This window comes from Suncus etruscus, chromosome X, assembly GCF_024139225.1.
Source record: "Suncus etruscus isolate mSunEtr1 chromosome X, mSunEtr1.pri.cur, whole genome shotgun sequence".
NCBI lineage: Eukaryota > Metazoa > Chordata > Mammalia > Eulipotyphla > Soricidae > Suncus > Suncus etruscus.
The window spans coordinates 29,162,023-29,178,464 of NC_064868.1; the positions used below are offsets into that span (position 1 = coordinate 29,162,023).

Consider the following 16,442-nt stretch of genomic DNA (forward strand, 5'->3'; position numbering starts at 1 on the left):
GCAGTGTCAGTATTTATTATGCTCCTTTTAACATTAACTTTTTCAAGTCATGCTTTCCATAACGATATCAATCCATATCCAGGTTCTCATTAGCAACTATCTAGGAGGATGGAGAGAGAGCTGAAAGGGCTGAGCTCGCTCACATTATCTTAGCCCCAGAGAAAATCTGGGTGTGACCTCCTTCCCCCAGCACAGAATTAACAGTTTCCCTGGAGCACTACCGGATTTGACACCCTCCCCCCCAAAAAAAAGTTCAGAGGAGAGAAAAGGACCGGAAAGGAAAGGAGAAACTAACCAGGAGTAATCGGAGAAACAGCACAAAGGGCTCTGCAAGTTACTGGGAGGGAAGTGGAGAGGAGTGGGAGAGAGGAGAGGAAAGGAGAGGGGAGAAGTAAAGAAGAGAGAAGAGATTAAGGATTAAGAAAAGGCTTTCACGGGCCAGAGAGATAGCATGGAGGTAAGGCGTTTGCCTTTCAGGCAGAAGGTCATCGGTTTGAATCCTGGCGTCCCATATGGTTCCCCCCCCCCCCAGCCTGCCAGGAGCAATTTCTGAGCATGGAGCCAGGAATAACCCTTGAGCACTGCCGGATGTAACCCAAAAACCACACACACACACACACACACACACACACACACACACACACACACACACACACACACACAAAGAGGGGCCGGAGAGATAGCATGGAGGTAAGGTGTTTGCCTTTTATGCAGGAGGTCATCGGTTCGAATCCCGGCGCCCCATATGGTCCCCCGTGCCTGCCAGGAGCAATTTCTGAGCCTGGAGCCAGGAATAACCCCTGAGCACTGCCGGGTGTGACCCCCCCAAAAAAACAACAAACAAACAAAAAAAACAAAAACAAAAACAAAAGAAAGAAAAAAGAAAAGGCTTTCAAATAATTTCGACAGAAAGAATAAATGAGGCCAATAAAAGAAGACCATGAAAGATTACTGGATCCAGAAAAACTTCTCTAGGGAAATGTAGCCTTTCTGCTTACGTAAATTCTGAATAAATTCACTAAGGAAAGGAGGAGCCAGAGGAGGAGTAAATGAAATACCTAGGGAATCTCTAGGGAGTTAAAATTTATTTCATCCTCTACCTAGTCCTAGAATTCATCACAGTGAGATTTAGATGGTTCAAGCTGGTTAATACATGCATGAAGGACCTTGGTCTTCTCTATTTGTATTTCTTTTAGTAGAAGTAGACTTGCTAACTGCATCTTGCCTTTCAGAATTAAACATGGACTGCTTGCAGTATGCTTCCTGGGTTTTAGGTCATTGAAGAGTCACATGAATACATCCAGTCTGTGACATTTCCCCTATTTTTCAAAGGAGTGAAAGGACAATGAGAGTAAGTGAGTACTCAAGGTCAGAAAAGTGAAATATTGATTGGCCAACCCCTGATCAGACCAGAGTTCTTTTTTTGGGGAAGGGTCACACCTGGCAGCTCTCAAGGGTTACTCCTGGCTCTAAGCTCAGAAATCACTCCTGGCAGCCTCAGGGAACCATATGGGATGCCGGGATTCGAACCACCACCGACCTTCTGCATGAAAGGCAAATGCCCTACCTACATGCTATCTCTCTAGCCCCAAGACCAGAAGTTCTTAATCTTTCAAGCCAATGTTTCCTCCACTGTTTTGATTCCCATTTGGAAGAGGTGATGGGGAGATGAGACTGGGAGATTCCTTTTCATGCATTTCCTTCCTGTTTCCATTCCCTATTGAAAAATGCAGGCTTGAAGTTCAACTTCAATTCTAGCCCTGAGTAGTAAAATGCTGGTCCTCCTAGTCAAGTCTTGAGTCTTCAATATTTCTTTCAAATTTTTCTTCCTGATACAATAAAAACTGGTATCAGAGTATCTCTTGGTTGATTTTTGCATTTTCACACTGCTTGAAGGAATGTGAAAATGTAGGCAAAGGGACTGATTCCAAAAGAAAAAGAGAAAACAGATCTATGAGACACAGTCAATATTTGACATTTGTCTGGAGTTTGAGATGGGCTCTGCTAGTCTTACATTTAAGACTTTTCTCTGACTTTTTCTGGTCTCTAAGATAGTGATTAATATGTATGCTTTTCCAGGGGCTGTAGAGATAGCATGGAGATAAGGCGTTTGCCTTGCATTCAGGACAGTGGTTCGAATCCCGGCGTCCTATATGGTCCCCTGAGCTGGCCAGGAGCTATTTCTGAGCTTAGAGCCAGGAGTAACCCTTGAGCACTGTTGAATGTGACCCAAAAAACAAACAAACAAAAGATGTATGCTATTTCAGAAAGCTATAATACTTCGGTGTTTAAGTTCAGTTAAAAAGGAATGAGAGTTTAAGAATACAGACTGTAGGAACAAGTTTTTTTGTACTTAAGTTTTTGACTTCTATTCTGCCCTGCTTCCTCTGAAACGTCTGGATTCTGACCCCATTATTCCGTTAAACAGAAAGTTGTTGTCTTATGAGAATTTCAGACAAAAATGTGTAAAAGTTCAAACATGGTAAAGAACCATTTAAAAAAAATGAACGATGTGCTAGATTTGAGGGACTTTCATTTTACTGCTTTTTGGAATTAGGGAAATCCTTATCTTTCTTTTTTTTAATTTATTTAAACACCTTAATTACATACATGATTGTGTTTGGGTTTCAGTCATGTAAAGAACACCACCCATCACCAGTGCAACATTCCCATCACCAATGTCCCAAGTCTCCCTTCGCCCCACCCGACCCCCGCCTGTACTCTAGACAGGCTCTCCATTTTCCTCATACATTCTCATTATTAGGACAGTTCAAAATGTAGTTATTTCCCTAACTAAACTCATCACTCTTTGTGGTGAGCTTCCTGAGGTGAGCTGGAACTTCCAGCTCTTTTCTCTTTTGTGTCTGAAAATTATTATTACAAGGGTGTCTTTCATTTTTCTTAAAACCCATAGATGAGTGAGACCATTCTGCGTTTTTCTCTCTCTCTCTGACTTATCTTTCAATAATGCCTTTTTCAGTTCTTAGGGGAAAGTCACCCTAAGTTTCTTTACAGAAACTGCATGCCTGTCTTTTCCTCTTCCAAGAAATTCAGAAATTCTCATTCATCTTAACTTTTCTCCTAATGCAATTAGTTTATCAATATTTATCAAATCCCCTTATCTTCATTGGCAGGCCTTATCTGGAATACCAGAACTTATTTCTAGATAGCATATAGGAAATTTTGTTTTCAGAGCCAGTGTTGTAAAACTAAAACTACAGAGACAGAGTAAGGCCAGAATAGGGAGGAAAACCAAGTATATTCCAGAACACTGTAAGAAGGAAAGGGATGGATGAAAACAAGAATGTGGAGAAATTATAGATTGCTTCTGAAACTAAGAAGAGGATGGTGGTTTATGATCAATTTAGCCATTTCCAAGACAGCATTTTCCAAAGTTATATGCATTAAAAATATGAAATATGTTGCATTGGTAACATTGAAAGTGTATTTTTACAGCCACCAAAATTTATTATCAACCAGGGTTGTTTGCAAACTGTTTTTCCACAATGGATATTTTTTTGTTTTGTTTCTGGGCCACACCCGGCGGTGCTCAGGGGTTACTCCTGGCTGTCTGCTCAGAAATAGCTCCTGGCAGGCACGGGGGACCATAGGGGAAACCGGGATTCGAACCAACCACCTTTGGTCCTGGACCGGCTGCTTGCAAGGCAAACGCCACTGTGCTATCTCTCCGGGCCCTCCACAATGGATTTTTATTTATTTAGTTTTATATCTTTATTGAAAAAAACCGTGATTCCAAACATGACTATAGTTGGGTTTCAGTCAGTTTCAAAAAGCAAACCTCCCTTCACCAAAAGTTTCAAAGCTTTAGAACAAACTGGAAACAGATCCTGGCTAAGTGAATTCAAAGTCAAAAAGGTCAAAGGGGAGAGCCCGTTTTCTCCTTTAAGATCCAGAGCAGTAAACAGAGTGAAAAGAAACAGTATAAAGGAAGGTCACCCCAGTGAAGACAAGCAAGGAGCAAGGGTGCTTCGGAACTGGCAAATTCCTGAAGCATTCGGTCCAGAGTCAGCTAGAAACGAGAAAGCTGTGCAGATTGCTTTTGAAAGCTTCTCTTTAAAGACTAATGCGATTATGGCTATGCCTTTTTTTTCTGATTAAAACACAGTTTTTTTTCTTTTTTTGTTTTTCTTTTTGTTTTTGGGTCACACCAGGCGGCTCTGTGCTCAGAAATCGCTCCTGGCAGGCACAGGGGAGCATACTAAACCTTCAGCTATTGCATTCATGACTGTATAGGTGATAACAATAAGTTTCACAAATATAACTGCTCATGAACTCTCTTCCCTTGTTCCATTTTTTAATTCTAAGTTCTCTTTCTATTTCTTTATAACTTTGCTTTCTGTCATCCTGAAAAGAAATGTATTATAGCCAGTTATGTCAACAACGTTATGCATTTTCTTGAAATAATGTAATAAAATATAAATACTAAGGCGAAAGATAGAACAGCATTCCTTGGCCCCCAACGCCTATAAAAGTGTAGAATTCGCGTGGCTACTAAAGATCGAAGGGCCAGAGATTCTTTTGGAATATGAGCCAAGGCAAGGGGCAGACAGGTGAGCGGTGCAAATAGAAGGGGACACGCCAAAGCCACTGTCCACTCTCGGCCGGCCCACAGAGAACAGGCAGTTCTGCCCTTTTGGATTCATTCTCCGGCAGAAGCCCCGGGCTATGCGTGGGGTGGTGTCCTTTCCACGAACCAGAGGCCCTCTCTGCCAAGGGGTGACACTGGCCTCCGCCCCCGGCTCTGCCGCAAGGCTGGCTCGGCCTCCGAGTTCTTGGGGGCCCCCCCCCCACGTGACGCGCCGCGCGGGCCCCCACCCCCGCCGCGCCCAGGCCCCGCCTCCGTGACGTCCTCCCTGTCTTCGATGGTTTGAAAGGTCCGCCTCTTGGCGCGTGAGCTCATTGGCTGACTCGTCGGCACGCGCCCCGCCCCTTTGGAAGCCGGCCTCCCATTGGAGGAGCCGGCGTTCGGTGGGCGGGGCCTCCATGCGAGGGGCGGGGTGAGAAGCTTCGGCGCGGCTAAAGGGGCCACCCGAGCGCGGTCGCGGCGTTCTGCGGTTGCCGCCGGCTCGTCCTCCCCGAAAGCCCGCCCCCTCTCGCCGGTCGCCGTCACCCGGGATACAGACTGCGACGGCCAGCCGATCCGAAGCGGGTTTCATGGCAGCTGCGAAGAAAGCTGTTTTGGGGCCTTTGGTGGGCGCGGTGGACCAAGGCACTAGCTCGACGCGATTTTTGGTGAGCCCGGGGGGACGTTTGCGGAGGCTGGAAGCCTAGATGGGAGGCTGGAGGGTTCGGGGCTGGGCGTCCATCCTCATCTCGCGCCTCCCGCGTTCCCCATCCCAGACCCCCCCATCCCGTACCCCTAGTCACTAGATGGAGGCCAAAGCCCCCGGAGCGTGATCTGCCACGCTGGAGCTGCTTGCTCCACTCGGGCCTGGGAGACCTTTGGCAAAGGCACGCGACCCCCGAGACGGCTGAACCGCCCTGGCCTGGATGGGATGGAGGAGCCCGGTCACCTACTAATCGGGGACCTCCTCCCTTCAAGGGAGCTCGGATCGCCGAGCATCCACAAAGACCGGGCTGCACCCGGCAGGGACAGGTGGCCACTGTGACCGCTACTGCGGTCTTCCGTGGGAGCAGTTGGCCTACGGGGCGCAGGACGGACGTCCTTGGCTGGGGGAAGCTGTGTCACCACTGTGCTAGCTTGACACAGTGTCCTTTGGGGCAGTAGAAGGAATAAAGCTTTAGCATGAGGATGCATTGTCATCCTCTCCCACCGACATTGCAGAAGGTAAAATGCTAAGGGGAGGGGAGGTGGCAGCGCAAATACATAAAATGAGGAATAAAGAAAAGCCAAACTCAACTGTTTACGAATCTTTCATTTCCCAGACTTGCACATTGGAGTTCTGTTACTTATCAGCAGAAAAGTGGAAGGGAAATTTTTTGCTCCTTAATTTACCGGCTATGAGAACAGAATTTTAAATACTAACGGGTGGTATTTAAGTGATTCTTGGCGGATCAGTTTGTTTTGTGCATTAGGAAAACTGGAACTTAAAGTGATCTAATGTAAACGTCATTTAAACCTTGAAGAGCACTTGAGATAAATGATTGCAGTTGAAGAGTATTCAGTGGGACTTTGACTCACCTGGCAAGGCGATGTAAACTCTTAATGATTAATTAGTTTTCTCTTTAACCACAAATCATCGTTTCATGTATTTATGTGTGTATTAAATATGTGTATGTCCCCTATATGAATGGAATAGTGTATATGTGTATATATATATGCTGTGTCTTCCCAAAGTTCTGGTTAACGGACCATTTGACTGAAAGCTGCTCTTAGGCTTTCTCATTGATACTGGTCTCCCGTCTAAAAGTGGGAAGGCTTTCAGTTTGAAATCAGTTTGAATCTGATTTCATGACTTGCCTTGGGTTGGAGTGCCAAAAAAGCTCAACCATCTCTTAAGTGTTTATCTTTTGATCATCCAGAACAGGTTTTACTTTATTTTCATATGAATGTCTCTAAAGTAATCCTGAGTCAAAGGTAAATCTGCCTAACTGGATTTGACTTATATATAAAATAGTCAGTGTTCCAATACTCCCAAATTAAGAATGACCCTTAAGATATTTAGGGTAGCTCTAGGTTACTTTCTGAAGCCATTTTCAAGGGTTGCTTACACAAATGCCTGAGGGAGCTAATCTAGTTGAGAGAGGAGAATGGATTCTGGCCAACTGGGCAGCCTATAGCTGCCAAGCAGGAACACAAACCCAGTATTGGGATCCTGACATTCTTTAAGGAAAACTGATGGTATAGTCTTCATGAAGTCTTCCTTCTTGCTTACAGACAATTAGGTTCTAAGTCTCTAGGGGCCAGATCAAACCTAGCATGGCAGTTCTCCTCATGGTTATATATCCCTTGGCCCACTATATACAAACTTGAGTAAAAAATACCCTAACATAGTAGGTTTCCTTATGTGAAGTCAACCTTGCTGTGCTTGCTTTTCTTTCTTGACTCTTGACTTACTGTTCTTGTAGCCTAGCTGTCTTCTGTATCTACTACAGGTTGTTTCAAATCCTTCCTTTTGTTTTGTTTTGTTTTTTGGGCCACACCTGTTTGATGCTCAGGGGTTATTCCTGGCTAAGTGCTCAGAAATTGCTCCTGGCTTGGGGGGACCATATGGGATGGGGGGGGATCGAACTGCAGTCCTTCCTTGGTTAGTGCTTGCAAGGCGGACACCTTACCTTTAGCGTCACCTCTCCAGCCCCAAATCCTTCCATTTTTATTGCTCAGAAGGCATCTTTCTGCACTGATGAGGGAAAAGAATTGTCTTCCGCAGTCTCACAATCATTTAAAGGTGTGTGACACGAACAGCATAGCATGGGTTTGCTTGCTGGGTTCTGTCATAGTATAATTCAATAGAAACTGGATGCTTCCAAAGCAGATGAGAGACTTTGAGATCCTGTGAGAAGTTAGAGAAAATCTTGGGTATGGCTCAACAAGGTGTTTTCCCTCACTATGGATATAAGGAAAGGTTTCTAAACCACTCCCTGCAGATAATAGATTTGCTGAATAAGTACTTCAGTCACAGTGATTCCCAGGAGTTGTTCCAGTCATACTGTCCCATGTTGTAATTATGACTCAGACATAACAGCTTACTGTCTCAGGAAAGAAAACAGTAGATAAAAACTGCCATAAGGAAGCATATAAATTTGAAGGTATTTAAGTAATTTCCGCACCATTGTTCATGAGATTTCAATTTCCACTTTTCCAAGGCCAGTAACCTCTCCAAACTTATCCCTTTTCCTTCTGTCAGCAGTTCTAGTTTTCTCTCTGAAGAGACATCAGATGATTTACCTTATACTCTTATATCCAAAGGAAACATGTGTCTTTTCCTGTACCTATGTCTGCTTTAGAACATTTTCTGCTACCTCCAAATTGTGACTCAAATACCATCTCTTAGTAGAGGTCTTCTTCCAAGCTTTATATTTTCTTTGATCATTATATTTTAGGGAGAGGAGCACAAATGTCCATCCATGGCTCTGTGCGCTCACTGGTTGTTTCAGGAGGTTCTAGAGGATTGCACGATGAGTTCACACTAGGGTCTCCCACAGGCAGAGTGTGTTCCCTGCTCTGTGAGCAATTTCTTAGGCCCCTTTTTCCTATATCACTGTTATTACACCTCTATTTAAAGCTCTATTAACAGCTCTGCTCTGCTTTGTCTTATGCTTGCACACCCTTGTTGGACTGCAGAGCAGGGTTCAATCTTGCTTACTTCTATAGACTAGCCTAGAACAAATGGACCATGACTTTACAGGCAACAATATGCACAAGAGTATTCAATTAATTTCATTTTTCTCCGAAGGTCAACTGGCTTTTTGTGTCGATTCTTTTTCTCTTGGGAAAAACACTTAATTTTCTTAAAACTTAAAAACACATGATGGGGTTATGCAGGGTGCCTTCTATTTTAGTGGTAAGCCTGCACTTTCACACCATGTTCACTTCTTGGTTCAGTTGTCAAGGGGGTTAGTCTTAGAATCCACGTGTGTGTGTGTGTGTGTGTGTGTGTGTGTCTGTGCACACATGAGCTTTGTACTGCAAACAAATGTCTGACTTGTTAGGAAAGTGAATGGAGTTGGCACATGGTTATTCAGATTGCAGAGAGGAACTTCTTGGAAAGAGAATTGGTGTAACAGGTTTGAGTGAGGGCCTCTTTTTATGACCACACCCTTTGGTGCTTAGGGGTTATTTTCTTGGCTCTGCACTCAGGAATCACTCCTGGCGGGCGTGGGGCACCATATAGGATGCTGGAGATCATACCAGCGTGGACAATGCAATTCAAGTGTTGTCCTACCTACTAAACTCTCCCTAGCCCTAGCCCCAAGCATTTCCTTGTCAGGCACAATCCTCTTATGACTTAACTTTCTTTCAGATGTTACAAAGACTTGGTTGGCGAACTTGGCTCAAAGGCAGAACTCTGGCATTACATGTGTGAGACGCTGGTTTTGATTCCAAGCACCCCTGTCTCTGGGTTGGCCAGGAGGTTTAAAGGAGACTTGGAAAAGTGCTTGGAATGTGCCAGGACCTTTCCAGCATTATCTTCTTTAAATGACAGCAAAGGAGGTAGTTTTATTTTACGCTCCTGTCCACTGATTGGACGCTGTCATGTGAGATGTGTGCCTAAGATCACAAAAGTAACTGGTGCGACCAGGTTTCAAGTCCAGATTTGTCACAGTGGATCCTGTCTTCTTCACCTCACCCCTGCCTAAGGCTCTCCCGTGACCTAGTGTAATGTGAAGGGGAAATGAGAGAGGTTTGGGTAGGCTGCTTATTCACCTTTCCTTTAAGTGTCAATTCTCATTGTCGTCAGAGGAACCTTTACCAAGGAAAACATACTAATATATTGGTTTTGCAATATGTTAAAACATGACTTCTGAGTAACACCTGCTGGTTTTGATCATCGGTGAGTCAGATTTAGAGGGTCCTGGGCAGGGCTCAGGTGTCTCATCAGTGGTCGTGGTTACTATTCAGTAGCCAGTGTCAGTGAAGACTGGGCAGGATTGTAGTCCCCTGCTTATTTTGACACTCAGCAGGAAATACTGCTTTAGCCCCTGTTACTTTAATATTTAGAAATTGCATAAGGCTGAGGGGTGGCTTTCTGCTTTCTTTATATTTATTCAGCACAGATTAAGCAGCCCTTAGAGGTCAGAGACTGATGACCAGTAAATCTGGTACAACTATCTCGGCTCGTAGCTGCAATGAGACCATATTTGGGATTCTAGGGTAGGTTCCCCCCCTCATTAAATAAGTTTTCTAGCTCATTATTACACAGGTGGCTAGAGCACAGGTTATTTCTGGGAGAGGGACACACCTGGTGATGCTCAGGGCTCCTGGTGCTCTGCTCCAGGGACAATATGCAATTCTAGGGATCTGGCCTGGGTTGGCTACATGGGAAGCATCTTAACCCATTTAATGATCTCTCTGGCTTTAAGAACACATTTTTCATGAGGGAACTCTGACACCCAGTCTCATTCTCTTGTACTATGTTGAACTTTCAGTTTTAGGCTCTTTAAGGGGCAGAACATTGTCCTCGTCCCTAATAGCCTCTACCCTGTGATAAGTCCTTGCAATGGACAGTAGCAGAGAGGTCTGCAGGTCTTTGATGTAGTGACTAGAACTTGTGCATTAGAAGGTGAGGATATAGGGCCCGGAGAGATAGCACAGCAGCGATTGCCTTGCAAGCAGCCGATCCAGGACCAAAGGTGGTTGGTTCGAATCCCGGTGTCTCATGTGGTCCCCCGTGCCTGTCAGGAGCTATTTCTGAGCAAACAGCCAGGAGTGACCCCTGAGCATTGCCGGGTGTGGCCCAAAAACAAAACAAAACAAAAAAAAGAGGATATAAAAGTGGTCAGCTCTTGGAAAAATGTGACTTTGGCAACTAATGCTCTATTAGGTGTGTTGCACGCTATTTTTAGAACAACTTTATTTTTAGGAAAGAATATACTGTTATTTACTATGTTTTCTGGGATTCTGACCTGTTGGAATGCTATTGTATCTTTTAGCTCAAATTTTGTTTTGTTTTGTTTTGTTTTTGGGCCACACCTGGCGGTGCTCAGGGGTTACTCCTGGCTGTCTGCTCAGAAATAGCTCCTGGCAGGCAGGGGGGACCATATGGGACACCTGGATTCGAACCAACCACCTTTGGTCCTGGATCGGCTGCTTGCAAGGCAATCGCTGCTGTGCTATCTCTCCGGGCCCTTTTAGCTCAAATTTTAATACATTTGTAGCAAGTATTTTTTTTTCACCGGGTCATTCAAATTTAGTTAGCATTCTAGAAAGGGAGTTTCTTTTCCTGAAAAATAGCTAATCACAGAATGAACTAGAGTGGGGCACAAAGGAAGAGGTTAGTGGGGGAAATGACTGAGAAGAGAAATGAATATGCATGTTTATGGTGGCATGTTGGATTCCTCATAGGATAAGTGGACACACTCAAAGGATAGTTTAGTTTGTGCAGAGAACATTTCATCTCCACTGTTTTTCTAAAACAGAATGTAGGCATTGTTTCAATGTAGGTATTTTTCAAAACATTCTTTTTATTTCTTCTTTTTTTTCCCTCCTTCCCTTCCTTCCCACCTGACTGCCATCAGATCTTTCTCCTGGTTCTACGAGCCTATCACTCCTGGTAGGCTCAGGAGACCATATGGGTGCAGGGGATTAAATTTAGGACAAGCCTGCAAAACACCTACCAGCTATACTCTCTCTCTCTCTCTCTCTCTAGCTCCAAAACATTCTTTTTATAAAAAATTTTTCTTTTATTCTTCCAAGTTTTATTTTGTTTTATTTATGTTTGGGGCAAACAGTCAGCTGTGCTCAGGCTTACCTTTTACCCTGCACTATCCTCATTCGTGGCTGGGTTTGGAGGACCAGATGGGGTGCCAGGGATCGAACTCACATAAGACATATGCAAGACAAGCACCTACCCTGATATACTATTTCACCAGCCTCCTTGAGTTTAATTTTTGTTTTTACATTTCTCTTCGCTCATTCTTTTCCCAGGGTTGGGTCTGGGGCAGGTCAGGGTACCTAGCACTTAGGTGTGCAAAGCATATTCTCCATGCCTTTGAACCATTTCTAAAGACAGATTCTTTTTTCCAAAAACGATTACTGGGGCTGGAGCAGTAGTGTATCAGGGACGGTGCTTGCCTTGCTCACAGATAATCTGGATTTAATCCCCAGCATCCCATTTGGTCCCCTGAGCACCACCAGGACTAATTTCTGAGTGCAGAGTCAGGAGTAATCCCTGAGCATTGCCAGATGTAGCCCCAAAACAAACCCTCCTACAAATATTAAAAAATAAACTCACACTAAATCTGAAGCTGCATTATGTATTAAATATAGCAGTGAAGGGGGGCCGGAGCCAGAGCACGATAGGGAGTCTGCCTTGCACATTAACCTAGGATGGAATGCAGTTTGATCCCCCAGCGTCCCATATGGTCCCCAAAGCCTGGAGTGATTTTTTTGAGCGCATAGCCAGGAGTAACCCCTGAGCATCACTGCGTGTGGTCCAAAAACCAAAAAAAAAATATCATTAAATATAGAAGTGAAGGTAGAGCTGGAGACTCCACATGCTGATCTTATTTACAGGAAGTGGTGGAAATAATGCACTAGTGAGAAGCAGCAGCATCTTCCTTCTACTGTCTCCGAAGTTATGTGCTGTACTGAACTGTTTCCCAACATGGATTTCCCTTGTTCAGTTTCTCATGACACTCCCCCATACAAAACCAGGAACAAAGACATGATTTGGTTTGAGCGATGAGTATGAAACCGGTGATTTCAACTCCATTTTATGCACAAAAGTCTGAAGTCAGCCCAGTGGAAGGAGATAATAGAAGAGAGTTATTGTTCCATTCCTCACTCATTCGTTTTCATAAGATCCCATTGAATCCAACCAGCCAAAGTGACACCTTCTTCTTTCATCATATCCCAAAGTCTTTAGATTTGAGTAGATCTTAGGAGTATTAATAACTTGATTAGAAATAATGTGGTTTCACTTTTTTTAATCAGAGAAAAGACTAGTTTTTCTGATGCATGACTTTCTAATTTCTCTGACATTTTTCTTCAGATAGGATGTATTTTTTTGTTTTTTTTTTTGTTTTTTTTTTTGTTTATTTGTTTTTATTTTTGTTTTTGGGCCACACCTGGTGATGCTCATGGGTTACACCTGGCTGTATGATCAGAAATCACTCCTGGCTTGGGGATCATATGGGACATATCGAACTGTGATCCGTCCTAGGCTAGTGCACAAAAGGCAGATGCCACTGCTCCGGCCCCCAGATAGGATGTATTTTATCATTATCATTATTATCATTATCAGACATTCAGCAAGTGTTTTCTGAGCTCCAACACTGCAGGCACTAGACACTATTCTAGGCCCTAGATATACTTGGGTGATTGGAGATGGGAGAAAATGGCAAACATCTTAGAGACAATTATGTAAGTTACTAGTATATTACATGGCATTCTAAGAATCTTATGTATATTGTGTCAAATTTATCTTTGATCTGTTAGATTTTTTTTTTTTGGTTTTTGGGCCACACCCGGCGTTGCTCAGGGGTTACTCCTGGCTGTCTGCTCAGAAATAGCTCCTGGCAGGCACGGGGGACCATATGGGACTCCGGGATTCGAACCAACCACCTTTGGTCCTAAATTGGCTGCTTGCAAGGCAAACACCGATCTCTCCGGGCCCAGATCTGTTAGATTTTATCTCTTTAAAGAACTAGATAATTGGGCCGGAGAGATAGCATTTGTCTTGCATGCAGCTGATCCAGGACAGGCGATGCGGTGGTTCCATTCCCGGCATCCCAAAGGGCCCCCCCAGCATGCCAGGAGCTATTTCTTTTTTCTCCCCCATCCCCCGCTCTGCTAGGAGCTATTTCTAAGTGCAGATCCAGGAGTAACCCCTGAGCACCGCCAGGTGTGAGCCCGCCCCCCAAAAGCACTAGACAATTTCTTTTGTTTCTAAATGCATTTCCTAAAAAGGAGGGTTTTGTGTTTTGTGTGTGTGTGTGTGAGAGAGAGAGAGACAGACAGAGACAGAGAGACAGACAGAGAGACAGAAAGAGACAGAGAGACAGATTGAGTCAGTGTGTGTGTGGGGTGTGGGGATGCATGATGGGAGAAGTTACTCATTGGTATGTTTTCACTGAATAGTTTCTTGCTCTGCGTTCAACAGGTCATGATTTCCTCCAGGAAACTTAAACATGTAAATGTTTCCTTAACTGATTGGATGCGATATGACTGTTGCAATAATTATTGTTTTGGAAGCTGGTTTTAATTAAATATAAATCAAGTTTTTGTACTCGATTTTTAGTAACTAGGTGAAAAATGATCTTTTGGTGACTTTCATTACTTTCAGTGTTTTCTCTCAGGTGTTAACAATTCATGACTGGGGACAGGGTGCAACTCAGCTGAGTGCCAGACCCATTTCCTCTCCACATGATACACTTCTCTTTCTTTTTTAAGACCCACCGGATCACTATATCCTCTTCAAAGAAATTTGCATAATATGCCTTTCTATGTCTCCACATCCCAGTCCTAGGGAAAGGGAGCATTACGCCATCATTAGCACATTTTCCAGCCCTTTCATTCTTGCCCACCCTACTCTGAAAAAAAATCCATGCTCTTCAATAGGTATTGCAACTTTTCTACATCTAGAAGCTTTTTTTTTTTCAAAGAAAAACCATTTTCTCCTTAGTATTATCTTTTTTTTATTCCTTAGTATTATCTTTTATTTTATTTTATTTTTTTCTTTTTTGGTTTTTTGGGCCACACCCGGCATTGCTCAGGGGTTACTCCTAGCTGTCTGCTCAGAAATAGCTCCTGGCAGGCACGGGGGACCATGTGGGACACCGGGATTCGAACCAACCACCTTTGGTCCTGGATTGGCTGCTTGCAAGGCAAACGCCACTGTGCTATCTCTCCAGGCCCAGTATTATCTTTTATTAATTTTTTTCTTTTTCCTTTCTGGAGGGATGGGAGACGGGATTTAGATCACATGTGCTCAGCATATAGTTCTGGCTCTGTTCAGGGATCACATGTCACAGTGTTGGGGACTGGACCACGTGCAAGGCAAGTGCTACAGGATTAATCTCTGTACTGTCTCTCAGTCCTGAGATTTTTGTTCTTCCAGAGAGAAGTTACTAAGTTATCTTAAAACTCTGCACTGTTCCAGAAAGTAGAGCATCTTTGCATAGCAGTCTATTCAGTTGGACCCTTCAGTGAGTTCAGAATTTTGGTTGCTGAATAACTTTAAATATCTTTGCTCTTTTACCTGCATGTTCACCCTTACGTTGCAATGTATTTTTCAGGTTTTCAATTCAAAAACAGCCGAACTACTTAGTCATCATCAAGTAGAAATAAAACAAGAGTTTCCAAAGGAAGGGTATGTAAATCTTTAGTATATAAAAATATTCTGTTTCATAGTCCGTCTCACTCCCCACCTGCCTTATGGTTTCTTAAAGTCAAGGTGACTGACTAAACATTCTTCTGAAAAAGACCTGATGAATAGGCATTAATCAGAAAATCCTGCTAATTGATACCTGGGTAGCTCAGCAAAAAATATGTGGGTAGCTAAGAATTCCATTGGGGAAATTGTGAGGGTATGATAAGGTAATGAAGCAAATATAGGGTGTTATTAAGTATTAGAAACTACTAATTAGAATGTTAAGTTCTTTTGCTTAAATAATAATATTAAGTTTTCAATCCTCTATCTTATTTAATGCTAACATCAGTTTTTGGAATAATACTCATGGTGAAATATAATACTATGTACATTTAAATTTCAAATTCAAGTATATTTAAATAATTTACATTATACTTAAATATAATATTAAATATATTTACATTTCTACTTATGGTAGAAATGCTTGAACTGATTATCTTTTCAAATTAATGTACCACTCTTAGGAATTTGTATAGGAGGAATGGAAGTATGTCTGTAAACTATTTATTCATAAATGTTTATAAAACTATTATAGCCTGGGGGCCAGAGAGATAGCATGGAGGGTAAGGCGTTTGCCTTTCATGCAGAAGGTCATCGGTTCAAATCCCGGTGTCCCATATGGTCCCCCGAGCCTGCCAGGAGCGATTTCTGAGCATGAAGCCAGGAGTAACCCCTGGGCGCTGCTGGGTGTGACCCAAAAACCAAAAAAAAAAAAAACAAAAAAAAACTATTATAGCCCAACATTTTTGGAGGTTCTTTTTTTTGTGTGTGTGTGTGGGGGGTTCACAACCAGTGGTGCTCAGGGATTACTCCAGGCTCTGCTCAGAAATCATTCCTGGCAGGCTGAGGGGATCATGTGGGATGACAGGGATTGAACCTAGGTAAGCCAGGTGCAAGGTAAATGTATTATCCACTGTACTATGGCTCCAGCCCCCATATAGCCCGACTTTTGAACTACCTAAATGGGGTGTCATCAATAGAGTGACTAATGTTGAAAGACTATCAGTAACTTATTTTGGGACCTTAACCTGGTGGTGCCTAGAGATTATCCTGGCTATGTGCTCAGTGATCATGCCTGGTGTAGGACTCATGGGACTATATAGGGTACTGAGGATCGAACCCAGGTTGGTCGCATACAAGACAATTGTTCTACCTGCTGTACTCTCTGGCTCCTCAATAACATCATTTTAATTTTTTTGTTTTTGTTTTTTTTTTTTTGTTTTTTGGGCCACACCCGGCGGTGCTCAGGAGTTACTCCTGGCTGTCTGCTCAGAAACAGCTCCTGGCAGGCACGGGGGACCATATGGGACAACAGGATTCGAACCAATCACCTTAGGTCCTAAATCGGCTGCTTGAAAGGCAAACACTGCTGTGCTATCTCTCCGGTCCCATTGTTTTTGTTTTTTGTTTGTTATTTTTTTGGTCAAC

General features: G+C 43.4%; 1 protein-coding gene across 3 annotated transcripts in view; it reads left to right on the forward strand.

Annotated features, from left to right (window-relative positions):
- The first annotated feature begins 5,062 nt into the window (after window positions 1–5,062).
- Window positions 5,063–16,442, forward strand: part of GK (glycerol kinase) — a 78,065-nt gene continuing 66,685 nt past the window's right edge. For all 3 annotated transcript variants that reach the window (XM_049766749.1, XM_049766747.1, XM_049766748.1), the window contains exons 1-2: window positions 5,063–5,253; window positions 14,881–14,954. In XM_049766749.1, coding sequence (XP_049622706.1) covers window positions 5,176–5,253; window positions 14,881–14,954 — 152 coding nt within the window. In that variant the 5' untranslated portion in view covers window positions 5,063–5,175. The remainder of the gene's footprint in view (window positions 5,254–14,880; window positions 14,955–16,442) is intronic.